We start from the raw sequence: 27,770 nt of genomic DNA on the forward strand, positions 1-27,770 counted from the left end.
TGGCAGGAATTGGAAGATGTTGTTGTACATGCAGATCTGGAGCATCCTGTACATGCTCAGTGATTGACATGTCAGGTGACCACGCAGGCCATGCGAGAGCTGGGATATATTAAGCTTCCAGTAATAGTGTATATTATACTGCAGCCTGAGGTGATGGCAGCAAATGAATGGCACGACATTGCACCTCAGGATCTTGTCACAGTATATCTGTGTGTGTATTTTTTGTTTTGTTTATAAAAAAAAGGCATAGATCGCTTATTTCAACTAGTGAAAATTGGAGAAAAGACAAAAGTGTTGCAATAATATTTTTCTGACTTTTTATGGGCATCAGAATAACATATGGTAATTCTTAAAATGAATGCCATTTCCCTGTAATAAGGGACAATTAGGGCATCTTACAGTGGTTGTCACTTGGACATGCGCTCTATCCGCTTAATGATAGTGGCAGAATTAATAGAGTCAGTGGCGATAAATGACTGTGCACTGATCATCAAGTGACTTTCAAACCATTGAGTTGGGTGGCAGTGGGTACTCAGACCTAAGCCACTTAGTCTTACCTGTTCCTCAGCCTGCAGCTAATTAAAGCAAAAACACTTTAATTATCTAACACAATTAACATTAGTGCAGTTTATTTGTAGTAGAATTGATAGCAGCAATAGTATTGATAGTGAAAGCAATGCAGATATGGAATGTGGATTAGAACAAATCAAGGCTTCATGCTATTGGTTGGTGTCAACATCACCACCCCTCTTTGATGTAAGCTGCATTGGGCTGTACACGTGTCTATGTTGTGGTCGTGTGGGCTCTTGTTAGTGGGTATGTATGTTATACGCAGCTGTGATTTAGTATTTTGGACAGTTCATTTGTGCAGGGTGGATCAATTTGTGCTGGTAAATTTGAACTCTGCTGGTTGAGGAGAGCAAAGAACTGGCTTCCAGAAACTTTTTGAACAACAGTCGTCGTACATTTGCAGAGTACCTGACGCTGTCGTTCTGGCTGACAAGCCAAGCCCAGCTCTTCAATCTCATTAATTAAAGGAAGACAGTTGCACACCTCTGCTGGGGAACAGGAATCAATGCAACCAACCATACTGACCCCACATGCAGAGCATGGAGAGTGGATGCTTTATACCTGCACATTGCAGACAGACATGCATTTATGGTTTAAGAATGCTGGTTGTAAAAAGAAATATTATGCTCAAACTTTATTCGGATAGCCACCAGAGCGTGTGAGTGAAGTTGAGTGAAAAGAAACTCTGCCTCCAAGCCACACTTCTGTGCGTGCACTCTGCTCCATCACTACCTTTCTTATCTTCACACGGCTCCTTTACCATTCTGCTCTCCCGAAAGGAAAAAAACTTAAAATTCGCTCCATTTCCTGCTAATCAGGCGAAAAATTTGTAGTGTTTTGAATCAAATTGTTTCAGCAATCTTGCTCATGCTATTTATTCATGACAACAAGAGACGATGATAGACTAATCAAATGTGATTGTTACCAATATGCAACAGGGATTATTAACCGCAAATTATGGAAAGTCTCTAATTTAGAATAAAAGAATACAACTAAAATTTTCAAACAGGGTTTTTTCCATCGTCTTAAAATATACAAATTTGACGGCTGTAGATGTAGATGCTAAAGGAGAAGCTTTGGTCTAATCCACCTTCCACATGCAGAAAACATCTTGACATGTCACACCTGTGTAGAAAAAACACAGATGTAAATAATAAAATTAGTGCTGGCTGAATTCCATTTAGCTGCCTCAGTTTCAGGGTCCTGGTACTGTACACTCTCTTCTAAAGTTTCTCCAAAAAGTCACTAGATCTGTTGCTTCTTTCAACAAACATCTCTGCTAAGTATGTGCTAAGTTGTCATCACTGCAGGGTGTAAACAAAGAGCAACGGCCAATAGGGAAAGTCCAACTCAGTCACATGGCATTCGGCTGACCAGTGGAGGAACTATGATCACTCAACTTTATCACTCAGTCACTCAGTCACAGATGTTGGTGATTATAGGGCTGGTCCCACTGTTGCTGTCCAGCACATTATATATTTAGAATATGTTTTTCTCTGTGTGTGTCTGACTTCACAGATCTCTGGAGCTTAATTAAATAATCTGGGAGCTAAGACCAATTCTTCACAATTCGATGCAACATCAATGTGTTACGTAAAGGCACTCAAAAACATATTCTCTCTTTCCCCTACTTGAAATGTGACCCTGTACAAACATGAATGCTTTCTGTTAAAGTAAGAACAGTTCTGAATATTTCTTTGGATAGATTTCTGTATTTCTTTTTTTCTTTCTACATTTGAATTTGAATCTTATAACAGTCGGTGGGCTGTTTAGTCACTGTGAATCAAATCTGAAGACATGACACCCACACAGTCCTGATAAAGCAGGTACACAGAGTTTCAAAGTGTTAAACTCTTAAAAATATTGCCTGAAGATGTTTTTTTTTTATTTTATTTTATTTTAACTTTGATTGTTGCTTTTTTTAGTCATAAATATTTAATTTTATGGAGAAATACTTTTTACATAGAAGCCCTGGTCCTTTTTCAAAAATTAATAAACTCTGTTTTCCTTTGGTTTGATTTCTATCGTCCATATAGATCTACTGTATATTCATAGTGGAATGAGGTCCTCTATCACCACGTACATGCGTTCTCAACAGTCTAAAATCTGCATTTGATGACATTCATTTAAATTATGCACTTTACGTCTTTTCTGTATGGTCTGCTCCCTTTTCAAAAGTGAGGTGCAGGTGTTGAATTGATGGAATGCATTGAAAGACATTTCAGTCTTTTATCTGTTCATAATGCAGCACAGGCAGCCATGACACTTAACCCAGATAAATACTATAATTATCAGTTCTGCCTCTCACAGATCACCCGTCTGCCGATCGTCTGTCATATCCATCATGCCCACACAAATACACGCATGCTCACATACCAACACACACACACACACACACTGTTTTGATGTGTCAGATCTGTATCTATCATAACAAGTCAAAGTAAGATTTAGTGCAGCGCACCGGCGGGGTAACCACACTGTGGGCGAGTCCATATTAAATTGTCTACTGAAGTGGGCCAGATTGTGTTAGGCCGGTCTATCCATTCATCTACGCTAATGCCCTTTCTGCCTCCATCCATTTCACGAAGTGAAAGGGACAGAAGAGAAAAGGACAGGGCCCAGGAGAAGAACAGAGAGGGAAAGGAGATTAAATGAAGGGGAAGGTGAGACAGGAAAATATTTTAAAAGTAGAAGGTGAAAGGGGCTAAAATATAATGGAAGACGAGATAGAGGAGAGGAATAACAAACCTGGACTTAAGTGTAGGGAATACATGGGAAGACTGTGACACATAATGATGTAATTATTTTTTGGTTCACTATATGCAATTAACTACATTGTTATTTCAACATTTGTCATGGTTTTAAATGAGCGAGCTTGCAGCTTCCTCGGTAAGAGAAGTACGGACAAAACAAGACCTAATGGAATGAAACAGCATGCCGTGCACAGTACATCGCAGCAGCTACACTAAGAGGGCCCTGTGGTAATGAGCTTGAGGTGGTGAAAACACACATGCATGAGCGGACACATACGCACACACACACACACACACACACACCACCAATGTGCTGAGACACTATCAGCATGCCTTCATTTTGCCATTACCACTTTTAAGTGTTTGTTGCTATGGCAACAGTGTGATTTATTTCCCAATTAAGAGTTAGTGAACTCGCTCATTTACAACCAGTAATATCAAGCTGCACATAAATTACCTTCAAGCGTAATGTGGTCTATTTGCCATTAAAAACAAACGTAATATCACCATCTTGTATCTCCCAAACAAGTAAACTTCTGTATCAAGAGTTTGCTTCTGTGTGAGTTTATTGTACAAGAACAAATATTCTCCTATAACTGCGTGCCACAGCTAATGGGCAATTAATGTGCTTGCTAAAAATGACGAAATTCAGTGGGCTTCACATCCAATAACAAGCTTTTTCATCCATCCAGCTTAAAATGAAGATAAACAATACACGGATGGATGAGAGTCGGCAGGCAGGTGGGAATGTAATGGAATCAATTAGGAAAACACTCATGATTTATATTCAGTGTTGATAACAAAGAAAGCTTAATTTACTTTCTCCCCCCCCCCCCCCCTTTCTGATATCATTTATTTCTAATGTTTGTGCAATGATAACATATGAATCCCATTCCCTTGTGTGACAAACACCAGCAGTGCCTGTCTTTTTATTTCCCTGCACTAGAGTGTGTGTATGTATACTGTGTACGTGAGCATATAAAGCTGAAGTAATTGTTAATTATTAACTCTGGCTATAAAATGTTAATGCATATATTATTATGATTCATAAACATGAAGGCTCTTTCTGTATGTATCTGGTTGGAGTAGATTATACTTTCTGTTTGTATTTGTCCCTGTGTAATTTCTCTTCATGTTCAAATGAAAAATGTTTGCATATCTGTGGACGTGTGGATGTGAAAAAAAAAGACCCTCTCTCGCCTAAGTTTGCAAATAGTTGTCTAACATTCTTCTGTAATGAAACCTCTCTGTTCCTCTTTCTCTTTTTTATTCCTCTCATTGTCTTCCTCTCTCTTCTCTTGCTCACTGCAGTATTATTGAGAAGTAGAACTCGTCTGGCCCTCATTAATGTCCCTGGCATTCGCTTGGCTCTGCATCTTTCTTTTCCTCTCCCCAGCCTCTTACAGCTTCATCACGCATTCTACCCATGCCATCCTCATATGCGCAACACTAGCTGGCTTCAACTGCAATTAGTACCTGTGCCATCAGGCATACACACACACACACACACACACACACACACGCGCGCGCGCTCTGTAGAAGCGTTTAGGTCCAGATTTTTTTTTAATGCCCAACACTACTCTTCCCATCCTTCACCTGTGCAGACCTCTCAGTAATGATGGACTTGTTGGACAATAATTGGACAGAGTTAATAAGCATTCAGTTGGTTCAGGGAAACACTGGGATGCCATGTTCTTTTCCATTAGGTCTTTATTATCAGCTTAAATACTTTAACCTTAGTGGAAGATGGAATACAGCACCAGTGGTGTATTATGGTATTTTATGACTGGTAAAATAGATTTGAGATAAGGTTGCCCACAGCTGTGGCACTTAGGTCCATACAAGGACTGTGTACTGCAGTGTGTCAAAAACTTCTATGACTTGGTACAATCCAATGCTGTTTTTGGCGTTAGCCTGCAAAGGCTATGTACTGTCCCACTACCTTATTAGCTCCAGTATGAATCTTTCATTTGGGCCTCTATCACAGAACCCCTAAAACTAGGCAAAGTCATTACCGTTTTCACTTTTTCAATCTCTCGCTCTTTTCATGTCCCGAGATCACTCCTTTATCCCTCTCGTTCTATTTTTCATCACAACTTTATCCTCATTCATACCCTCAAACACTCTTTAAACTTGAAGAAATGAGACCCACGTCTTTTGATAAAAAAAAAAAATAAATAAATAAAAAAAAGTAGGTCTAGGGTGATCACCAGAAAGTTTCTGACACGCAGAAACACCCTTAAGCTGGTGTTGAATGTTTTAGAGCAGGCTGGTCTCTTTTTCTGAGGGGGATAAGACGGCTCTTGTGTCTGCTTGTCTGCTGGGGCTTTGGAGGTAGAGGAGAGGCAGCTACCTGTTCTGCTCTCCCCTCTCATCTCTTCACACTAATTAGAGAGAACTGGGTTTAAATCTTAGTGGGGACACACATCCATTGCCTGCACACAGGTGGGTGTGCGTAGTTATGTATAAATCAAAGTGTTTTATGAAGATCATGTTTTTGTCTAAATGCATCCAGAAACATATTTTTAGGTCGACATTTTATTAGTAAGAGGCATGCTGGTGGAATACAACATGCCAGCTCTGTGTTTGTGTGTGTGTGTGTGTGCGCATGTGACTAGTGTGCATTGAGGTGGCAAGGCACCGCAGGCGATGATAAGGAGGGGGCTTAAGCAGTGGGCTCTCTAGGCCTAATCACTGCATGCATTTCAAAGGCAAGAACGGCAATTAAAACTGATAGGGCTCAATATGGGCTTTTGGGCTGCCACAGCGAAGAGCAATACATCCAACATGAAAATCAATCGGCCCCCTGTCTCCTGGTCAGGAGAAGCGGTTTGCCAGACAGTGATCCGAGAGGAGCCTCTGATAAATACATGGGCTCTACTAGGGGCTGGAGCAGGGGCAAGGGGGAGAGACTCTCAGGGTCACTGAGAGAAGACAGAGATTTGTGAGTCCCCAATCATCATGTGTGTGTGTCTGTGTATGTCGAGGATCAGAGGGCCTGTGATCTCAACTTCTCTCAAGTGGGTGGAAAAGTAAGTGAGAGGGACTTTGATATACTCTCACTGAGCACTTTATTAGGAACACCATACTAATACATGGGCAGTGCCTCCCTTAGCTCTCAAAACACCATCAGTCCTTCATGTCATGGGTTCCACGAGATGTTGGAAACATTCCTCAGAGATTCCAGTTCATGTTAATGGTTTGTGATTGTATCACATAATTTCTGCAGATTTGTCAGCTCCACATTCATTCTGCTAATCTCCTGTTCTACCACATCCGAAAGGTCTTCTATTGGATTCCGTTGTCGTGACTGGGGAGGGCACTGATATACACTGACCTCATTGTCATGTTTGTGAAACCAGTTTGACACAACCTTTGCATAATTATGCTGGAAGTAGTCATTAGAAGATGGTAAAGTGTGACCATAAAGAGATGCACATGGTCAGCAACAATACTCACATAGGCTGTGGCATTCAAACCGTGTGTGCCAAGAAAACATTCCCCGCACCATTACACCACCACCACCAGCCTGGACTGTTGGCACAAGTTGGTTGGGTCCATGGATTCATGCTGTTGACACCGAATTCTGACCAGACCATCTGCTGCCTCAGGAGAAATCCAGATTCATTAGAACAAACTTTGTTTTTCCATCTTCAACTGTCCAATTTTGGTGTGCCTGTGTCCACTGCAGCCTCATATTTCAGTTCTTATCTGAAAGTTTGTTGTGTTTTTCATCCTGAGACGCTGTCCTGCTCCCCGCTGTTGTCAAGAGTGGTTATCTAAGTTACTGTAGCCTTTCTGTCGGCTCCAGCCAGTGTGGCCATTGTCTTCTGAACTCTCTGACCCCTCTCTTGCTTCTGCAGAACTGCTGCCTTCAGGATGTTTTTTTTTATTTTTTTGCGAGATCAGCAGTTTTAGAAACACTCAAAGCAGTCTGTCTGGTACCAACAACCATGCCACAGAGTTGCTGAGATCACATTTTTTACCCTTTCTGATGTTTTGTGTGAACAGTAACTGAAGCTCCTCACCTGTATCTGGATGAATTTATGTATTGCCATGCTGCTATATGATTGACTGGTTGGATAATTGTATGAATTAACTGGTGTAAAGTAAAAAAAAAATAAGAACTTTTTTTTCTTCTTTCTGGTGCAATAAAATGTCATAAACCCTAACATTTATCTTTTAGAGGAGGCCTGAACCCTAGGTTGGGAATCAATAAACTAGCTCTGCGGCAACCAGGACAATCTAATAATGTCACTTATAATAATATATCAGCAACAATTTTCAGACTTAAAGTACATGATGCATTTAAATTTGTATTTCGGTCAGCGTTAGAATGCAGGACATTTACTTGTATTTTAGAAGATTTTTACTCGTACCTGGGCGGTGCAGTGGATCAATCTGTTGCCTCACAGCACAAAGGCTCTTGATTTGAAATTGCCGGCTGGCTGAAGCCTTTCTGTGTGGAGTCTGCATGTTGTCCTCGTGCCAACGTGGGTTTTTCTCCTGCATATCCTGCTTCCTCCCACAGTCCCAAGACATGTGGGTTAGGCTGACTGGCAACTCTAAATCGCCCGTAGGTGTGAATGTGAATGGTTGTTTGTCTCTATATGTCAGCCCTGTGATAGATTGGCAATCTGTCCAGGGTGTACCCTGCCTTCGCCCAATGTCAACTGGCGACACCTGTAGTATAAGCGGTGTGGCTAATGAATGAATGATTGTACTGGTACTTTTAAATGATGAAATAACTTTAGATCAACATACCATAAATACAATTAAAGTGATATTTGGATGAGATTTGTAAAAAAAATTCTGCAATGGCAGAATTTCTTTCGCAGTCTGGCCACATGCTTTGTCCTTTCCTTTCATACACAACAAAGCACAAGGTTATATGCTAATCTAAAATACCATAATTAAATCCCCCTTTCAGTACCATGGATTGTGCCACTCAGGGCAAACGGGAGTGGATCAAAACAAGGCATTGCACAAAAATATCAGTATCATTGATTATTCATATCAAACAGGAAATTAGAAATAAAGACCCTGCCTCTAATACAAGCCTGCCTCAAATAAAGGTCTGTTACCTTCTGCAGTTAAGGTAAATAGAGGCCCCAGACACTATTTGAGGAAACATGATACCTGATGATACCTGTTGTATATCTGCTCTAAACACCCCATAATGAGGTAATAGAAACTAATCGTACCAAATAGTTTTGAAAGAGCAAGAGCCAATGGGAAAAGTCTAATACTCAGGAAGCAGTAAGTCACTCACTCAGTCAGGGACATTCACAGAAAAGGACAAAACACTTCACAAGCAATTAAAAACATATTTAATTGTAAAAGCAAATCAATAAAGGTAGTGGAAATATTGAAATATGACTTAATTACAGTACAACTTTAATTCAAAAGCTCTAGCATGTCTCTCCAAAGAACATATTTTTCACTTAAAAGGTGTGTGCGGTTGTGTGTGTGTGTCCTAACAGGGAAAAGAATCACAAGAACCTGCTGTGATTATGTCACTGAAGAGAAAAGCACAAGCTACTCAGGAGCTGAAGGTCAAAGTGAGCAGTCCTTACCACCATCCACATTATAACCACTGTAGGTCCCATTTTCCTGAGGCAATAATTGGTGACGTCCAGTAGCTTGTGATGTGTGTGCCTGTGTGCTTGCATGAATGTGTGTGAAGGCTAATATGCTCTGACAAGCTGATAACATATTTCTTGTCATATCATTTGACATCATTAACTAATAAAGATTGATTGCCCTTTGTTCCCTGGCAAGGAGTGTTTGTACTAGTGCCTTCCGCCGAGGGGTGTGCATGTCTGTGTGTGCAAGAGAGAGACAGAGAGATGGAAAGGGGAGTGTTTTTGAAAAGCTCAGGGTTTTCCTTTCCACAGATCAGACTCTGGCTGAACCCACTCTTCTCCCATGATGCTTTGCAGGCGGAAATTTTGGAAGTACTCCAGGCGGTGGCTACAAGACAGAGATAGAATTTAATTTAGGATGCATAAAATGTTCTGAACCTAACCCTGATGATGTCATCAACATTATCTTTTTTGGGTGGTTTCTAATTCAAATCGATCTTTATTTGAATGAATATGAATATTTGACAAATCTGATATTGATTCATAAAATCCTGAGATTGATCTTTTAATGTGTTTATAGTCTATGGCCTTTTCCCATGAATGTGTGAAGCTGTGAACCTGTTAGTCTCACTCTATGGGATCTGGCCCCATGAGAGAAAAAAATATGACAGACATGGCCCCACTGAAGACACTGGTCAAAAGTCAGATGCACCATGTCATTTCAGATTTAAAAATTCTGAAGGCAGTGAAAAGCCATATGCAAGATGTGCAAGAGGCAGGTGATAGAAGAAGCAGCCACATATACCTGTTGGTGCACATTGTAGCGTGTGCATCGAAGTATGTTAGCAATACTTTACTCTGTGACTTACATACCTATTATTTCTTGTGTCTAAACTGTTGGTCATGTTAAATAAAAAGTGCATTACTGTAACTGCTGTTCTTAATGCAAGCATTAATATTTTTCATAATGCACCAGGTTAGCATTAGTTTTCTGATGATCTCATTAATATCCCGGCAAAATTGGTATTGTAGCTCTAACTGAAAAAAATGTGAACTGAATCAAATTGAAAATCACATGGAATCGGGACCTTATGAGTCGAAATTGGATCTGGAAGTCAGTGGCAATACCCGGCCCGACTCATAAGTAAGGGGAAGTCTAATGAAAGACACTAAGGAGTATCACGACTCATGCTAGGGACTAAAGGTCAAGATATCTCTGCTGTTTTGATTTTGATCTTTCCTTTCCACATCTGTCTCTCAAGCCCCCCACTTTTAGGAGTACAGTAATTTCTGCTGCTTCCCTTTAAAACATAACAGTGTTTTGCTACCAATAACGTCTCGTGAAGATGACCTACATGACCTTGAATAACTGCACACATCAGAGTCAGCATACTCACAAGTTGGGTTTTTGGCCTTCCTCTATCTCCGCCTTAGGAATGGGGTAGAGAGCCTCATATGTACGGTTCTCTCCTGAGCCATGGATGGCGTAGGAGTTCATCTTGTTAACATTAGGGGGGAAGTATGACCAGGGGAGGAGAGCCTCACCCATCCACCTGTCCCCTTTGATTGAGGATTGAAACACAATGGGTAGTTGTTGCTAGAGAAACACATAAGGAGTGTAGTAAGAATTACTTATCCCCTAATACATAAAAAAGCAATAAATCCCTTGATGTCTGCCTACCAAGAATGCTTGGCCGACTCCTGAGAGCAACAATATCAGGTGTTGTCCATGGCTAAAATAAAAACACATTTGTCACATTGTTTCATTGTGACTGTCTATAAACAGATAGTCACACACATGGACAGTACAACAGCTAAGCTCTATACTTACGGACAAAGCTCGACCTCCAGGTAATTTTCTGTTGTACTGTCAAGGAAGAAGGACTCAACAACTGAGGAGATGAATAAAAGAAAATTAAGATTATACCTTTGGTCTTACACTATGCTTAAAAGGTATTTTTACCCTCACCAGCACCCATTCAGGGAAAAACATTAATGAAATCATTTGAGTCATTTATTTTAAGTTACAGTTTAACAGTATATAATGCAAAAGCAAGCGATACATAGACTTTCAAATAAAATATGAGAACCAGCACAGCTGCTAACCTTGTAGTGTGGTCATTATCTACCTAGATTATAATGGGGTTGGTTTCCAATCTAATAACTAACATTAATGAGGCCAAATATGTGGGGCTCATTAACCAGAAACCGAACTTACTTAAGGTCAATTAGATGGGATTGTTATAACTCAACCTCATTACGATGTTTAATTGCTGTGTCACCATAATGATGATAATGCGATTACTATTATGGCTTCATAAACAGAGGTAGTGCCTAGTCTCAAACCTCATTGGACTACATTCATAATCGTATTGCTGCTTGTAGAGTATCCTTAAATTTCATCATACACACTGCATCACTACATCATGGCTGAAATTACATGGTTACGATAAATACAGCTACTGGTGGGTGGGAACCATAAAAGTAACATGTGTTTAACATTATGCAGTCAAATACAATAGGCCATAAATGTGACCTTTGTGGAGTTTATAAATTTCTGTTTGAACTGTTCAACATTTTGGGGAATACACTCATTCCTTTTCATGTCTACAGTTAGCATTAGGTGAGCAGATTGATGCCACACTCATAACTTTTTTTCAATATGGAGTTCAAGACTTTAGATGCTTAGTTAATGCTAACTTAAATTTATACTTATTATTGTATTATTATTCTGTGGCAATTAGTCTTCAAATGATAACTAAATTATTGAATTTTTAAATGTTTTTTTCAAAAATATACTTTTAGTTATCAAATTTGCTAACGTGAGTTCATATCATGTTCATGACTCCTCCTGTTTTATCTACCTTCATAATCCCAGAGTCCAGGGAAGGCGTGACCCGGCGGCCCTGCAGGAGCTGCTGGGTCATTGAAAAAGGGACCAGAGACCTCCATCTTCAGCCCTCCTTGTCCAGGGGAGAAAATGATCCTGATGGGGTCATGTTTCACAGGATTGCTATCCCAGGTGTGCTGGATAGAAAACTCCATTTGTGTATGCGAACTGAAAAAAAAAAAAAAAAAATTTAGAATGAGAGTCAGCTGTGACCAGAGTGAGACAGTGAAGCAATACATTTCAAACTTACAGAGATGCACAGCACAGCAGGATGTGGACAAGTGTCATAAACTGTAGTCCATGAACTACCCCCATGTTGTCAAAGGCTCCCAAGACTCACTGGCTAAAATGCTCTCAACTGTGCAGGAGCTGAGCTTGTCATGTCCCAGTATACTCACTGTGGAGCTCTTTAAGCAGTTCGTTATCAAACTTTGTTAATGCCAAACGTAGTCCTGTTACTCAATAACTTACTAAGATAGTAAAATTGACTTCCTGACAGAGGAAACCTGGAACTATCAAGTGAATTTACCTGATGCACCGGTTGTGGTTTTCGAGTAGATCTGATCTGAAGTCTGGTCTGGACAAATTAGCAAAATAGCCAGAAGACGTTATTTTCCAGCAGAATCGTTCTCATCAACAAAAATCTAATTTTGTTGGCAAATCATAGCAGTGGCAGACCGACAAGTAGCCAGCCAGTTTTCTACATGTGTTACTCTCTGACTGACCAGGCAAAATCGCTGTGGTGCAAATATAATCTCTTTCCACTCTCCAAAACGTCACATATGATAACGTAACTCGAACTGAAACTAAGAGATTGGATAACTTAAACTGACATATCCTTTAAGAAATCGCACTGTCGCTTCCCGTCACAAGGCGGAACCTTTATTCTTTTCCGCAATACCAACGGAACAATTTTAACAGAGCACATCATCCCTGTCATTGGTTGTTATTTGTTTACTTTTAAACCGACGGCGGAACTGAGGATTATAACCAAAAGAAAAACCCACTCATGTCTTTCTATTCTAATCTACCACCTAGTAGATAATATATCTATACAACTCACAAGTGTCCGTTTTTTTTTTCTCAAAATATTATGTTGTGTTGCAAATCAGCCATTTGTTTAACTTATCACTGGGTTTGTTAGCTAAACATAGCTGAGGTTGATTAGCTGTACCAGCTGTCGCTAGCTGCACCAGGTAACTACGGTAACACATGATACACACTGATAAATGTTTTCAGCAGCTTTGTGACGTCTGAAGTCATGTATTGTTGACAGACGGGGCTTATACTCCCTCACTGAAACGTTACCCTAAAACAACCACTGACGTAGCTAGCGGACAAATTATAGTTGCTACTTTGGTTTGTGGTGACCGTTTTCAACTTATCTATGTAAATTGTTTTGATTCTATCTAGACCACACCTTCAGCATGGAAGCAGAGGTTGAGTTTTTGCGTGATCAAGGTAAGGGCAGACCAGGGAGGATAGCACCAGTAGACTGATAGCTCTACCTCTCAGCTAACTTCTTATTTACACAGTGTTGCTGTCACTCATATATAACCTCTGTATAATTCTCATCTTTTAAAAGTTCTGAATAAGACAAATTCCTAACCTAAATTTTGGCTACACTGGCAAAGATACAATATGTCCACATGTTTGCAATATGCTTGTTATTATCTTTTTCTGTCTTAACAACACTTAATTGGAGAATGGTACGATTTCAAAGTAGGATCGGATTTGTGATAAGATGCGTTTTCATTTTGTGCATTTTGGTGTTGAAACTGAAAATTCGGTTTACGTGTGCGTGTGCTTACCTATATATTTGTTTGTTGTCAGTCCACAGGTTAAATTCAGCTCTCAGTCAGTATCAATATGGGCACCACACTCAATCCACATCATCTCAGGTAAAAAAGGACACATCAAAAACCTCTATGAAGTGGCAATGATTTAGTTACCTGTAATGGTTTAGGCTCATTATTTGGTATATTTAGTAAATGTTTTGTGTTTTTGTATTTTTTTCATGATTTATGTACACAAATGGGAATTCAAATGAATGAAACCTTCTTCCTATATGTGTCTTATGTCCATCAGGTTGAGGAGGCAAGGCGGGCTGAGTCTCCTGTACCCTGGATCTCAGACAGAAGGTCAGGCATGACAAAAATCTGTCCTTGTATTGTGAACATATTCTTGTTGCAAGTCCGAGTTACAGGAAAAACAACCTTCTGTTCATATGAATGCACTGCAGAGCAAATACTTTTTTTTCTTCTTCTGTGTTACAGTATAATGGCTCCTCTGATAGCAGAGTATGATCGACACATGGATGAAATGACTGAGCAACTGCAGAGATACCAGGTAAAAAAAACAGAAACAATGGGACACTCAATTTCAGTTCTGACAGTGATAAGAAATAATGCTCATATTCGCAAACAAATTGAATATCTTAGCTATACTTAACTAGTGTAAATATTTGTAGAAGTAATGGGATTATATGAGTTTTAGCTCTTGAATAATTCTAAATTGAACAGTAGAATACCGATTCCTGTTATTTCCTAGTCATCAGTAACTTTTAAAATGTGCAAATCTGAGCATAAATTTGATTGCTGGCGCCCTAAAAAATAACTGGATGTCCTAACTAATTAATACCACACACACAGTGTTCTGCTCTTTAAAATCAACAGGTGCAGATGGCAGATGTCAAAGTGAAGTTGGAGCGGGTTGTCAAGGAGAATGAAAGGTAGAAAAATTCTACTGTTTATTAATCCCAAGGGCAAATTAGATTGTTCCAATAGCTTCCATGAATAAGATAAAATTACATAGAATAATAATAACAAAATAAGAATGAATTGGAAATGTATTTACAGTGGAAATATAAACAGAGAAGCTATATAGTGTGTTTGTCTATATATATATATATATATATATATGTAGAAATGATTGTTGGATTGTCTACAGCAATCAAGTGCCTGTGCAGTGTCACCGTACAGCATGGTATGGTGCACTGTTACAGTGTTTAGTACATGCTGCGCTGTGCAAGACAACATTAACCATGCAGAATTATCAGTTTCAAAGTGCAGAATATAAAGTACTCTGTGCAGGTGATAATACAGATGGTGAGTGGATGAATTAGAGTCCGGAGTTGCACAGTCTGATGGCTGCAGGGAAAAACAACCTATTGAAGCGTTCCTTTCTGCAGTGGAGCAGGAGCAATCTGCTGCTCAGTGTACTCCTCTGTCCCAGTAGTGCTTTTTAGAGTGGGTGAGACAGGTTCTTCATGATTGCAGACACCTTTGTCAGCATCCGCCTCTCTGCCACCATCTCCACTGTATCCAGGTTCTCCAAGGTTGTCTTTGACTGTGGGACTGTACTGCTGCCCCCCACACAACAGCATAAACCATAGACAATAGTAAAGATGTATTACAGCAATCAACATTAATCAATGAGAGATGTTATAAGAGAATTTCAGATATTACATAGTTTTCTAACTTCAATTATACATTGAGTGACTGCAATTGTAAGTGTATGTCCCATCTTAGATAAGGTTACAGTGAGTAATTTGTTAGTTTTGTTGGTAATTAGTTCCTTGTTGGTAATCAAGGCATCTAGACCATTTACATTACAGCCAAATGAAATGCACAATTATGGAAGCATAATGCATTCACTTGAGGAAAAAAAATATTATGCTCTGTTTTTCTGAATTAATGAGATTATTATCTCAGAATTCTGAGATAATAATCTCATTAATTCAGAAAAACATAGTGGGATTTTTTTTCCTCAAGTAATGCATTACGCTTCCGTACTCAATAGACAGTCATCAAATTTGTGGTGTTTTATTTGAAATTAAAATGTATCTGTAAATGTAAAACTATTTCTATAAATTGCCCCTTCAATATCAATCCTCATTATCAACCCTTGTCATTTCCAGGCTGCATGTGGAGTTGAGGGAGTCTGTTGAGAAGCAGCTGCACGGCCTGCCGGTGGCTTCAGGAGTGGAGGGCAGCACATTGGAGGAGGAAGCAGTCATCAAAAACCTCCAAGAACAGGTCCAGCTGTCTGAACAGGTCTGCCTTATGTCCATATGTGATGTCCTTATCTTTGTAGATCTGCTATTATAATTATGTATTTATAATGTGCATATCATTTGTCATAGTGCACAAAAAAATAATGAAGATAATACTCTTGTTTGTTGCCTTACGGCCAATGTACACACCATCTGGTTGCGTTGCGTTCTGTCTTTGTCACGGCCGATGGAGTTGAACGGCTGCGCCACTCCAGCCTCTGTGTGTGTCCACCGGGTCCATGTCTGGAGCTGCTCACATTTGGCTCTTTCTCACACTCCACTATCTTTACACTGCAGGTCTATTTTTGCCAAAGAAGTGAGGTGCTCTAATTTTTAAAGATGTCTTCACACATACAGAGCACGGCCTACACTAGTATTTTTATCTTTGTTTAGTGAAAGAAAGGGAAAAGAAGAAAAGCAAACAAAGGAGGGAGAAAGATGGGCAGTGAAGCCTCCGTTCAGCCCCCTCCTGGTCTCTGTGATCACTTAGACTGTGCTTTAATGAGGCCAAGTTCACAATATAGTTGCTATCATTTACATATTTTTCTGTTTCACTTGTCAGTTGTATGAGAATTAAATTAGATTGCGGCTCACAAACAATATTTTTAGAGCTGCAATGATTAGTTGATTAATTGATTTGCTGATCAATAGAAAATTAATCTGCAACAACATTCTCTGGCCGAAGCTTTTCAGTGTGAGGATTTGATGCTTTTGTTTATCTTCTCTGATAGTAAACTGAATTTGATGCAGCTGGATGCTGTGAACACTTGGCGTTACTGGGAATTAGATTAGAGGATCGATATGATTTTGATCTCAGTGCATTCAGTAGTGAGCAGAGGAAACAGCCACTGTAGCTTTGTCAACACTGCTTTTAAACTCTAATATTCACGCATTTCTTGTGTGTTTTACTTGTGTAGCAACAAAAAACAAGACATATTGGTTTACTGAGTTGTTAGCTAACGAATTGGAGCTATTAATTTACAACAGCTGCTCCCAGTGGCTTGACACAGCGCTGCCCTTATAATGAAGTTGCCATTTTTGCACGCTCTCATAACTCACAATAAATTTAGATTTTTGGATTTAGTGTGGACTCGCTCCCTTGCCAACAAGATCCAACCTGAAAATAGGACAATTTTGAAACTGGTCATAAGGTGTTACTATGGTGTTTAGTGTTCTTCTCATCTAAGTCCTGGGAGGAAAGCAACAATTTCTGTAGCGTGAATAAATGCCTCTGAGTGTATGAAAGTGTTTGTATGTGTGTTCAGGAGCGGGCGCAGGCCATGGAGCTGTGGCAGACGACAGCCCAGGAGCTGGACCGCCTCCAGCAGGTCTACCAGAAAACCATCTCTGAGGGACAGATCCACGATGCTCAGACACAGCAGCTTAAGGTCCAGTGTTCCCACATTAACATGCCGAGATGGCACATAATCAGAACGTCAGCATTTCACCACTAGATGGAGCCATTATTATACAAATGAGTTTAATTAGAGCAGTTTGTCCTCAGTTAATGCTTGATATAAGCATGAGGTAATTACAAGCTGTTAAGTTATATTGAATGTCCCCTTTTTTTCTGTCACAGGATCAGCTTGTTCAGTTCCAGCAGCACTCACACAAACTACAAGTGGCCAATCAGAGACTGGAATCAGTAAGTGACGGTTAATTAAAAGTGTGTTAAGTTATTCCCTCCTAATTAGCCATGGGATCGAAATGGTGTGCACTCCTCCAAATTAAACCCTGCCCTAATAATTAATCTTATAACTAAGTGAATTGGTTCCTAAATCACTCTGGTAGTCAGCCAGAAGTTGTATAATGAATGGACTGTCAGATGGCTTGGTAATCCTCTAACTACGTTAGTGTTTTCTTTTTCCAGCACAAACAGTTGTACACTAGTGTCTCTCTCTCTCTCTCTCTCTCTCTCGCTCTCGCTCTCGCTCTTGCTCACCTACACTTTACTACACTACTTTAAGCTCCAAACTTTTTAGACTCTATCTAGAGAGACCGTTAACTGAGGCTCAACCTGACTTATAGATTAAGGCGTGCAGCATATTTTGCATATATTTATTGACGCAAAAACCCATGAACACATGGACACAACACAGTGTGTTAGGAGAGAGTAACACAATATTCCTCTAATGCATTTTTAATGAGAGGGCGAGCCTTTTGCTTTCCCCTCTCTGACTTCTCCCACAAGCAGCCTTTTCAGTCACTGTATGTCGGAACGATTGACTTTGTAGCAGTGGATGACTGACAAAGGCTCCTCAGGGTTTCTTCTAAAAAGGGGCATACAAAGTTTTGAGAGAGAAGCTATTGCGAAAGTTGGTTTTGAGTTAAAGTCTGAAGTGCGTGTTTGAAGTCATGCCACACAAATGGCAGTCTTGTCTTTCTTGCCACACACAGACTAACCAGCAGTTCCTGAAGACTGTAGCAGAGCAGGGCACGGAGATGGAGGAGCTACACAGCCAGCACAGGTAATCAGGCTGACCAAATAAGGAGACTATAAATTCAAAATGGCAGCTGTAGTTTTCTATGTTGTTATGTGGTTGAACTATTCTTTCCTCTCTCACCTCCTGCTGTAGGCAGGCCAAGGCTGAACTGAGGACAGCCACAGCCAAAGTGGATGAGATGACCAAACTGCTGCAGAATGTTCAGGACCAGATGCACAGACGGGTGAGGGAAGAAACAAATAGTGTAGAATTTAAAAAAAAAGATTTTGCAAAAAATACTGGTTTTCCACCTAATGGGAGTGGGGGAGGTGGTTTAGAACTCGATCAGGACATTTAAGATAATAGTTGATCATTAGTTGATTCTATGTGTCAGTCAATATTAAATCACTTCTAGGTTTTGGTTATTTTGACTGTTGGGCTTCATTTCGGGATGTCACAGCCACCATTGTCATTATTTTTGATCACAACTTTTAATTAATCTGCAATTAAAAATCCTTGTTTCTCGCAACAATCCTTTGACAGCCATGTGTGTATATATTTAGGAGGAGGATGTGGCAGAGGCTAAGGGCCGAGAGGACGCGGCGGACAGACGGCTCCAACAGCTCCAGGCAGCCTTGAGCCAGTTAGAGGGCAGGTGAGCACAAGTTAAACTGCTGCTTCACCTTTGAGCACTATTCCACTCCCCTCTGACCTTGTTAAGTATTTTGATTATTTATGAAATCTATGCAGTGCAACAGAACTATGTAATATGTAAGTTCCAGACCAATTAGGTGAGTAAATTGTGTAAATTATTCATGAAATTTAAAGAAACTCAGCATGTTTAAGAAGTGATGGATATGATCATATGTCATTCTGTTTTTCAAAGTGACTTAAAATATATGGCAATAGGCCAACAACATTAACACTAGTTAAACTAATGGAGAAGTTCTATGTTTGAATCTTTGAAAGTTGTGGTATGTTACCTCAAAATTCAAGCTTCAAGAACTTTATTGTCATTGTCTGAGCACAGTGAAAGTGCAATCAAGTCAAACTCATATGTTGCATTTGTATTTAAGACTTACGCATATTTACAAAAAGAAAAAATAGGACAGGAGTTATAGGGTTCACTTCTGTGTCCCCCCTGCTGCTGGTACTCACTTCTTTTCTCCATTGCCAGGCTAAAGGTTACATCTCAGGAGGCAGAGTCCTTCCGCAGAGAGCAGACTGTGTGGGAGACAAGGTTGGGGGAACTCCAGGCACGTTGCACCACCCTAGAAGAAGAGAAGTATGAGGCCCTGGCCAAAGTCCGAGAGAGTGTTCAGGTGGCTGAGGAGGCTGCTCTGCAGAAGGACCAGGTGATCACAGTCTTTGTCTCCACCTTTATTGCTATATCCATTCCGCCTTTCTTTTAGTCTTTTTCACTGACCAAGCCTTTCCCTCAGTCTGTTAACATCTGCAATCCTCTAACAAATGTCCACAACCTTTCAACACTAGGGAACCTTGCCCAATGAAATGCGTATCTGTATCTGACTTTACCGTCTCCCTTCAGGCCTTATTAAGAGAGAAACAGAGGATAGAAGAGTTAGAGAAGACAAAGGAGGCCATCAAACAGTTGATCCAGGATGCTGCAGTCCGCACCAGAAAAGAGGTGGGTGAGTTTTGCATGACTTTCTAAGCAAGAACTGGTTTGCTGTAACTGCAGAAGTTAACACTGAAACTCCATGACAGACAGAATGGTAGCTGTCTGGAATCAGCTTTAAAATCAGGTATTTCACAGGTCACATCTTATTCTGCTAAATGCCCTCCATGTTACTTGTATGTGACTAAAATCTGTTTTTAAGCTTGCGAATGTACCGTCATCCACCATCAGCATTATTTTTATTGTTTACCAGAACAAAACATACCAACACAATCACATCACACAAAAGTCCCCTCCAACAACAAAAGAAAAAGTAAAATTATTATCCAGCCCAGTGAATACCTTATCATGTCTGAACTACAGTTGTGCTGTATCATGTGTATCACATCATTTCCTAAAAGCACTGGATGACAAGATATTTGGAGCCAACTCTGTAAATACATATTCTTAAAAACAAAAGAAACCACAGATTTTTTTAATTTAAAGGAGCTATTAAGTTTTGCCATTGCTACATGGCCAACATTAACATTAACAACTGTTTAGAACGGATGCTAAAGTGACTCTGTATTGGAAAGTGACAAGAAAGTCAGACTGGGCCAGAGCTAGCTGGTTAGCATGCTAACTTCAGTAGAAGAAAAGTGATAGAAGAAGAAGCCAAACAAGAGGGTTGCTTCCCACTGCTGGAGACAGCTCTTGGCAAATAAAGCAATTAAATCTCCTGCTGAATCTGACAGGTTTCTTCTAGACTGGCAAGTGCACATCTGTTAATGCTAACACTAGCTATGTAGTAATAGCAAAACTTGCAAATAGCTCCTTAAAATTGGCCTCACCTTGAAGTGCAACCTCCAGCTGTACCAGTTCCTTAGTATTTTTTTTAACACATGACTTACTAAGCCTAAAGCAAAGCACTGCTCTCTCCTCCTGCTTAACCTCAGTTCGAGACATGGTGATTAATGTTCTATTAATGGGTCTTCTTCATCAGGCCCTTAAACTGTTAATCCTGTTAATGAAGCCTAGTATGACTGCAGTGCTGGCTGTCATCTTGGTCTCCGTCTTTCCTTCAACAGAAGATAATTAACTGTTGATGTGTAAGACTTTATTTAAATTATGGACCTTGACTTTGCTTTACCTTCCAGGTAATTTTGTCATGGAGTTGGAGGTTAAGGTTAAACACTGCAGCCAAAGTGAGGAAGTTTTTTTCACCTTAATCTCCTCTCTCCTTCATCTTCATTTAAAGCCATTCAGTGCTGAGATAAGCACGTGTAATGAAGAATTAATCCCCAAACTGTCCTCAGATTTACCTGAGGACTAAAGTACAACTTAGACAGTTATGCATGAGGAGTGGAGTTTCCCAAAATAGAGATATGAACTTAAATGCCCTATTGAGCTTTAACCACTAGTAGCATGATGTAGCAATGTTTTTAAGAGTGGGCCCCATTTTTGTTTGGATTTTGTGTACCCACCCAAGAGCACACATGAACACAGGTGATACACTGTCCTGACAATCGTTTCTTACTATTTCATCAATGGATCATTCGTGGCATTCATGACTTAATTCATATTGCATGTGTAAATCATATTTGATTACCCGAATATGTTTAATTTCCTCGCAGGAATCTAGCCACAGCCTTTTATCTTTATTTTGCACGGTAGAGAGGTGACAGGAAATCAGTGGAGAGAGAGAAGGGATACAACACAGGTACACTGACTGGACCTGAACCGGGTAGATTGAGATTACACAGTCAGCATTTTAAAATCCAAGGCCACAAGAACGACCCAACCTGGGCATCACTTCTTACACATATGGAAATTAAATTTGTTAAATAAAACATGTTAGAAATAAAATGTTGTAGATGAGCCAGTTTAATGAGGCAGTCTGAAGAGTGAAGTGATACATGGTGGTTCAGGTAGAGATTTGTCTGAAGGCTGCTATCCTGTGATAAGTTATTTCTCATTCTTTGAGCTACAAGGACAGCATAGACCAGTAAAGCAATACTAAGACTGTACAGATCATAGACAATAATCTATTATGAATAATACGCTCTATCAGATTGCTGTGGTAATATTTCTCATCTGTTTCTTTTAAGAACTTTGTCCCTGTGTTTTAAAAATGCAAATCAAAGTTATTAACTTTGAGAGTTCAAGTCAGTAAATACATTACAAAGTTACTGCTAATTTTTTATTTCACATGCTTTTATTGCTTTGTTGCACGTTATTGCCATTTCGTCTGTTTGTTTGCTTGTTTTTTCATTTCCAAAGTCTTTAGTATTAAATTCCAGTGCTTGCTTGGCAAAATGGAATACTTAATTCCGAAAAACATGGTCCATAGGATCCACCCTAGAAAATCCTCACAGCCTCATAGGTGTGGACTGGTAATTTTCAGGTGATTTTAGTAATGTGCTGCCCAGTCAAAGCAAATGTCTGGATTCTGATAACTTTTCTCACATATGCTTCAACTCAACTTTTGAACTTAAGCTGCTGAGTTAATTCTCCAACTTTCTTTTTTGTTGAGTAAAAGTCTATCTGACTGAAAGAAAAAAGCAAAGCAATTACACTCCCCAGATCCCTGCACTCATTGCCCATATTTGAGCTGTATGACTTTATCTTAAACAGGTGGAAAATGTGCGCAAGCAGTGCAACGCTCAAATCCACCGTATGGCTGAGGAGCTGTCTGCACTGCAGCTGGTAAGAAGGACAAAGACCTCTCAAAATCATATGAAATCCTTTTTTCAGTCTGTACCTGTCTACTAATCTTTTTCATTCTGTCTCCAACCCTCCCTTTCCCCTACCGTCCTTGTTCTATCTTTCTACGTCTCTCTAGGAGTGTGCAGATAAAGAGTCTCAGATTGAAAGGTCCTTGCGAGAGAGAAAGGCAGTAGAGGAGGAACTGGAGAAGGTATCTATAAAAGTACCAGTGAAACCACAAGAAAGAATCTGCTAAAGCAAGATCCAGAGTTCAGTGTGTGATGATTTGATTTTATGAATGGGCTAAGGCGAAACGATTGTCAGTTTTAATGCTGCCTGTTGTGTCATTGTTCTAGGTGTACAAGGAGGGCAGGGCAGAGCCAGAGTTCAGGAAGATTGATGCCCTTCATCAGAGGTGTCTGAATGCAGAGAGGATGAAGGAGGACATGAGCCTCACTCTACAAAGCATGCAGAACAAACTAAAAAAGATGGACATGGAGTAAGTGGAATAGTTAATACTTAGTTTTATCTGCAGGAAGTTAGGTTCTCCACCTTTACTCCATTCAGAACGGCAGGGAGTGTGGCCCATGTGGCTCTATCTGCTGCCAATAATAATGGTGGTTTGAAAATTAACATATCGTCCTTGTCTCTGTCTTTTTCCCTTGATCTAACCATCCATCTGCAGCTATAGTGAGGAGCTGTCCCGGTGCCAGGAGGACGTGCGGCGGCTGCAGGGCTCTCTGGCTGCAGCCCGGGACGACTGTGTTAGTGTCAGTGAGGAGCGGCTCCATCTACAACAAGAGAACTTGCAGCTCCGCAGGGAGATGGATGAGCTGCGAAAGGCCACCCTGCTGGTCCAAAAGAAGGCCAAACAACAGGTAACTTAATGATGGCTAGAAACAGAAAGGAGTGAAGGAATTGGTGGTCTCTACAAGAACAGCAAGAAAAGACATTAAAAGGATTAAAACAAGGATTAAGATGCTACAACCATTTACTAAATAGCAAACATGAACCAGATGCACTATGCACTGTAATTAACCTGTCCAGTGAGGTGCTGAAATCTCCCCCTCCCCTCTTTGCCAATTAGCACAAACACAAAGTACAACTGAGGCTGATGACAATGACATGACAGTTTCGCAGGTATCTGGTCATAAACAAAAGTATCGCACAAGTTGAATTTTTTTCTGACAATGACTCAACGACAAATTATTCCTTGTCATCCTGAGAGGAACATGCATGCAACAGTACCAATTTCTTCGCATTCTAGCCAATAATTATTCAGACATTTAACATAAACTCATATGTCCTTATACTAAATAAAAAATGTCAGGATAAATGAAATCTCTGGAACCATAAATGTCTTCACGGAAATCCACCCAAGATATTTGACTAAAAGCCAAAGAGGTCAACGTCATGGTGGTGCCACAGGCAAAGCCGGAGTCAAAGCTACCAGTGGAGGACCACAGCTGTCTGTGCAAAATTAATCTAACAGTTGTTGAGATATTTTCAGTCTAGACTAAAGTGGTTGACCATTTGAAAAAGCCATTTCACTAACATGGCTTAAAGAGTGGTTGTAATTGCTGCTGCAGAGGCAAAGATACCCTGACTTTTCACCCCAAATGTGGGTTAATTTCCAGAACCCCTGCATCTTACAATTCTCATAATGCGACTTGATATCATCTTTTGTTAGACCCTCTCTGTGTGTTAAGTGCTGAGATCTTTCAAAACTCCACTCTGTAGTTTGTAAGACAGGTTTTCTGTTATGAATGTATTGTCTCTAAGCAAATCTGAGATGACCCTGATGACATCATCATCAGTGTTATTTTCTCAGACCCCCTCTAAAACCATAAAATGACAGGGAGGGTCAGAAAAATGTACTTGGTCAGCCTGCTGATCTGAAGTGTTTGTCAGAAATGCTTGCATAATAGGTGTTGCGAAAGTTTGCAGAGGGTAAAAACGGATAAAGATGCACCATAATTTACATGGTTCACACACAAGTCATGCTTTCATAAAGTGTTGTTATTGACTGGTAATTTAGAATTAATTTTTAATTAATTTGCTTTTTTAAATTTAATTAGTTCATACAAGGTTGGATATGTGAGTCTTCTTTATCCTTTTGAATGACTCTCGAACCAGCAGGGCAACCGTATGTCCACAGACCTCCTCACTCTGCTGCCTTCATCCAGGTGTCACTGATGGAGCAGGAGTACAGTCTGAAGGAGCAGGGACTTGACGCACGGGTGAGGGAGCTGGAGGAGAGCAGCCGAAGCACTAGTGCTGATCTGACACGCCTCCTTACAGCACAGCAGAAAAGCACTCAGCGCTGGAAGGAAGAGGCCAAGAACCTAATCCAGGCCTTTGAGACTAAAATCACAGTTCTCAAGTAAGAGCCCTGAAGGTAGATTTAACATTACTAAAGAAAGGAAAGACAGACACAAAATATGAGCGGAGAATCTTATACAGTTAGTGTGGATTTACTGTATATTTTTCTTGTGTAGATAAATGTGAAGCAATGTGATGCTCAAAAAGAGCAAGCAGGATGAGCAAACATTTTCTGGTTAAATAAACCCTGCAAAATGAGGCATGCAGTGATAATCAGTCTAATGGAAACCAGTGAGTAACTGACAGACAGCAGAAATTCTTATCCCCATGTATGAGGCTATTTTAAATAAGATGAGATAATTTAATAATAATAATATATATAATACAGTACTCACACGCTGCCTTTATTAAATAAGAAGATAATCCTTCTGATACTTCACTGTTTTTTTCAATGTTTGTTTCAGGGCAGAGCTGAGTCGGCAGAAGCAGCGTTCACATGAGCTAGAGATGCAGCTCGAAGCTGACCATAACACCATTACCGAGGTATGTAACAGATACACACCTTTTTTTTCTTGTTCTGGAGAATTTACTAAAATGAGATGGTGACTCAGCCTCAAAATGTTCAGCCTCATAAGGGGTGTAAGTGTAAGATGTTTGTCCTGCAGTGCAGGACATTGTTTTCTTCCTGATGGGAGGAGCTGCCCTTTGCTGTTCAGGCCTATTCAGCTAACATTAGCCTCTGCAAATGTCAGGCCGCTGTTGGAGTTGCGCTCAGACAAGAAGCTACAGAAAGGCCAGAAGCAGGAGGCCTTTTACTGAAAACTTGCAACATTAGCATGTGGTGCCAAGCGGCATCAAGCAGCATGAGAGTTGGGAAATGTTTATCCTTATGCAGTCCATACTATGCAGACACTTTGTACTCCATGTATATGAGAAACAATACATATTTAGTTACAAAAGGAGTGAAGTAAAAGCATAAGAAAAATAATACTAATTAACAATATAAAGATTCACAGACAGTCTCTGTATGTCTTTAATACCAAGTCCATATCTCCAAACAACAGCCAGAAGAGTACACCTTTGATAATGGACAGTGAAAACTATCCATTATGCCACCTCATTTAACTAATTGGTATGTGTGTTTGTGTAGTACGAGAGGCAGCTTGCAGAGTGCCAAGAGAAGGCGAGTCGTCTCCAGAGACGACTGACACAAGCTGAACAAAGGGCAACATCTGCTACACAACAAGTATGGGTAATTGTATGTTTTTTGTGTGGAAGTGGTGACATTGTGTCTTATATGGAGAGATATGTATTTTTGATTGACTACTGAAGGTATTTATCTCTTATATTTTTTTCACAGCTGAGTATGATGGCATCGCAGAGAAGGAAAACAGCCATGGTTGATCCAGAGACTGCATAAGGGTTACTTGTCACTGTGCTATAGGACAAATAATGTTGCTGTGTGTTAAGAGTACTTTGTTGCTTTTGTTAATGTTATATCAACATTTTGAACCGAGGCATAAGACAGCAATACTGTTGTCAGTGCTCTGGTGATTAAATGGCAGCAGCATGTCTAAGTTTTGTACATTAATGTTGTTCCAAAGGTTTCCTGGTGCATTTTATTTGTGATGATGGACAGACTTCTTATGTGTAATTTGTGAAATGAACCTTTTTCTAATTTCAAAATAAACACCTTTAACATACACGGTGGTCTTTATTGTATGCATATGGGTTAATTGGAATTAACTACTTTGCATCATAGAGATATGTCACTGTAATTTCCCGTGTGCAAAGAAAAAACAAAAAAAAAACAACTCTCAACAAAAAACCTGCAGCGTGCCTTTGTTTGGTTGCGTTGCATGCAGGGAGAGAATTTTGTTGCTAGGAAACCGTAAACCTCAGCTCTGGGCCAGCAAACGTTGTAGAGGTGTTGTAGATCATTTGATGAAGCTATAACGTTATATCTATCATTTCGGAACTGAATATTTGATACGGTAGGCATGTTTGGATACCTTTAGAAGACAGCGCTTACTCAGGACAGTGTTCACAGATATTAAACGAGTTGTACAAGTCTGCTAACGTTACCGTTTGAAATAACGTCAACTAATGCTACACTGGGTTAACCCGGTTTAGTAAAGTAGGCTAATTGACCTCATCCACAATTTCTTTTAACACAAATGTTCGTATGTATTTATGTATTTATTTATGTATGTATGTATTGCAGTTAGCGCTATGTGTGTGAAAAAAAATGTCATGGGGTCACAAGTGAAAAAGTTGACTTTAGCTAATGATAATTAGCTGCGTAGCTAAATAATAGAATTTGTCTTTAGTAATTTGCCTTTGCTGAACACGGCGACTTAAACTTCTAGCTGACGTTATCACTCTACTGCACAACTAGTACTACCCCTCCTCTATCCCGCTGTCGCTTCATTCATTGCCCCCAGGGTCTGTGAGATTACATGCCATGGCTGGGGCATCTCCGGAAGCCTCTCTGCCGGGCCACCCAGGCCAAAGCAGAGAAAATGAGTCCAGAGGTAGGCCCAGCCTTCTAGGTATTATGAAAATACGCTCATTAAGTCTTACGTCTCACATACTTTATAACCACGTCTTGGAAAGTCTACTCTCAAATTACATATAAGTAGTAAACTTAAATTCCACTTATATACAGTCCCAAAGCTCCCTGAACTACGGAGCCCCGCCATCCTGCCAAGGCCTCCAGTTCATGTGAAAGACCCTCAGGTAAAACTTGTTAAACTGAGATGAAACTGAGACAATATGAAATACCATCTACTGTGCTCAGAATTTACTACTTCTCATATAATGCTCTGTATATTAGCCTTGGCTCAGAG

At 40.0% G+C, this 27,770-nt stretch overlaps 3 protein-coding genes across 10 annotated transcripts in view; 2 read left to right on the forward strand and 1 right to left on the reverse strand.

Moving 5' to 3' along the window:
- Positions 1-8,636: 8,636 nt before the first annotated feature.
- On the reverse strand, positions 8,637-12,671 carry cunh4orf33 (chromosome unknown C4orf33 homolog). Of its 6 annotated transcripts, none has more exons than XM_071503923.1 (7): positions 12,328-12,671; positions 12,049-12,205; positions 11,773-11,966; positions 10,740-10,800; positions 10,590-10,641; positions 10,306-10,505; positions 8,637-9,296 (listed from the first exon to the last, which is right to left on the reverse strand). In XM_071503923.1, the coding sequence occupies exons 2-7, from the start codon at positions 12,111-12,113 to the stop codon at positions 9,200-9,202; spliced, it is 669 nt and encodes a 222-aa protein (XP_071360024.1). In that variant the 5' UTR covers positions 12,114-12,205; positions 12,328-12,671; the 3' UTR covers positions 8,637-9,199. The 6 variants fall into 6 exon arrangements, with proteins under 6 accessions (XP_071360024.1, XP_071360029.1, XP_071360026.1 ...); XM_071503928.1 differs by lacking the exon at positions 12,049-12,205 and having other exon boundaries at positions 12,328-12,370; positions 12,524-12,667; XM_071503925.1 differs by having other exon boundaries at positions 12,049-12,370; positions 12,524-12,667.
- Positions 12,672-12,755: 84 nt separating this feature from the next.
- sclt1 (sodium channel and clathrin linker 1) lies at positions 12,756-26,624 on the forward strand. Of its 3 annotated transcripts, none has more exons than XM_071503921.1 (22): positions 12,756-12,994; positions 13,212-13,259; positions 13,632-13,699; positions 13,887-13,939; positions 14,075-14,147; positions 14,474-14,529; positions 15,718-15,853; positions 17,118-17,240; positions 17,432-17,497; positions 18,250-18,320; positions 18,429-18,519; positions 18,839-18,930; positions 19,453-19,630; positions 19,825-19,923; positions 22,528-22,599; positions 22,736-22,810; positions 22,956-23,098; positions 23,285-23,477; positions 24,786-24,982; positions 25,386-25,464; positions 26,072-26,167; positions 26,282-26,624. In XM_071503921.1, the coding sequence occupies exons 2-22, from the start codon at positions 13,226-13,228 to the stop codon at positions 26,339-26,341; spliced, it is 2,055 nt and encodes a 684-aa protein (XP_071360022.1). In that variant the 5' UTR covers positions 12,756-12,994; positions 13,212-13,225; the 3' UTR covers positions 26,342-26,624. The 3 variants fall into 3 exon arrangements, 2 of the variants coding, with proteins under 2 accessions (XP_071360022.1, XP_071360021.1); XM_071503920.1 differs by having other exon boundaries at positions 12,759-12,994; positions 26,072-26,173; XR_011694349.1 differs by lacking the exon at positions 26,282-26,624 and having other exon boundaries at positions 12,758-12,994; positions 24,786-24,997; positions 26,072-26,134.
- Positions 26,625-26,765: 141 nt separating this feature from the next.
- Positions 26,766-27,770, forward strand: part of dnah6 (dynein, axonemal, heavy chain 6) — a 54,609-nt gene continuing 53,604 nt past the window's right edge. Inside the window, exons 1-3 of the mRNA XM_071503919.1 lie at positions 26,766-26,915; positions 27,366-27,455; positions 27,590-27,660. Of these exons, the coding sequence (XP_071360020.1) occupies positions 27,386-27,455; positions 27,590-27,660 (141 nt within the window). The 5' untranslated portion in view covers positions 26,766-26,915; positions 27,366-27,385. The remainder of the gene's footprint in view (positions 26,916-27,365; positions 27,456-27,589; positions 27,661-27,770) is intronic.

This window comes from Trachinotus anak, unplaced genomic scaffold (assembly GCF_046630095.1).
Source record: "Trachinotus anak isolate AG129_WGS33_773 ecotype Australia unplaced genomic scaffold, CSIRO_AGI_Tana_v1 ptg000019l, whole genome shotgun sequence".
Classification (NCBI taxonomy): Eukaryota; Metazoa; Chordata; class Actinopteri; order Carangiformes; family Carangidae; genus Trachinotus; species Trachinotus anak.

What these genes read in the sequence shown, in the direction of transcription:
- sclt1 (XM_071503920.1), top strand. Translation starts at nt 13,226, where the DNA reads ATGGAAGCAGAGGTTGAGTTTTTGCGTGATCAAG. An exon ending in AGCAACTGCAGAGATACCAG is followed by an intron (nt 14,148 to 14,473) that starts GTAAAAAAAACA and finishes TAAAATCAACAG; the next exon opens with GTGCAGATGGCAGATGTCAA. An exon ending in TAGAGGAGGAACTGGAGAAG is followed by an intron (nt 22,811 to 22,955) that starts GTATCTATAAAA and finishes TCATTGTTCTAG; the next exon opens with GTGTACAAGGAGGGCAGGGC.
- cunh4orf33 (XM_071503923.1), bottom strand. Translation starts at nt 12,113, where the DNA reads ATGGGGGTAGTTCATGGACTACAGTTTATGACACTTGTCCACATCCTG. An exon ending in TGGACTCTGGGATTATGAAG is followed by an intron (nt 10,801 to 11,772) that starts GTAGATAAAACA and finishes TCATCTCCTCAG; the next exon opens with TTGTTGAGTCCTTCTTCCTT. An exon ending in CTGGAGGTCGAGCTTTGTCC is followed by an intron (nt 10,642 to 10,739) that starts GTAAGTATAGAG and finishes TTTTTATTTTAG; the next exon opens with CCATGGACAACACCTGATAT.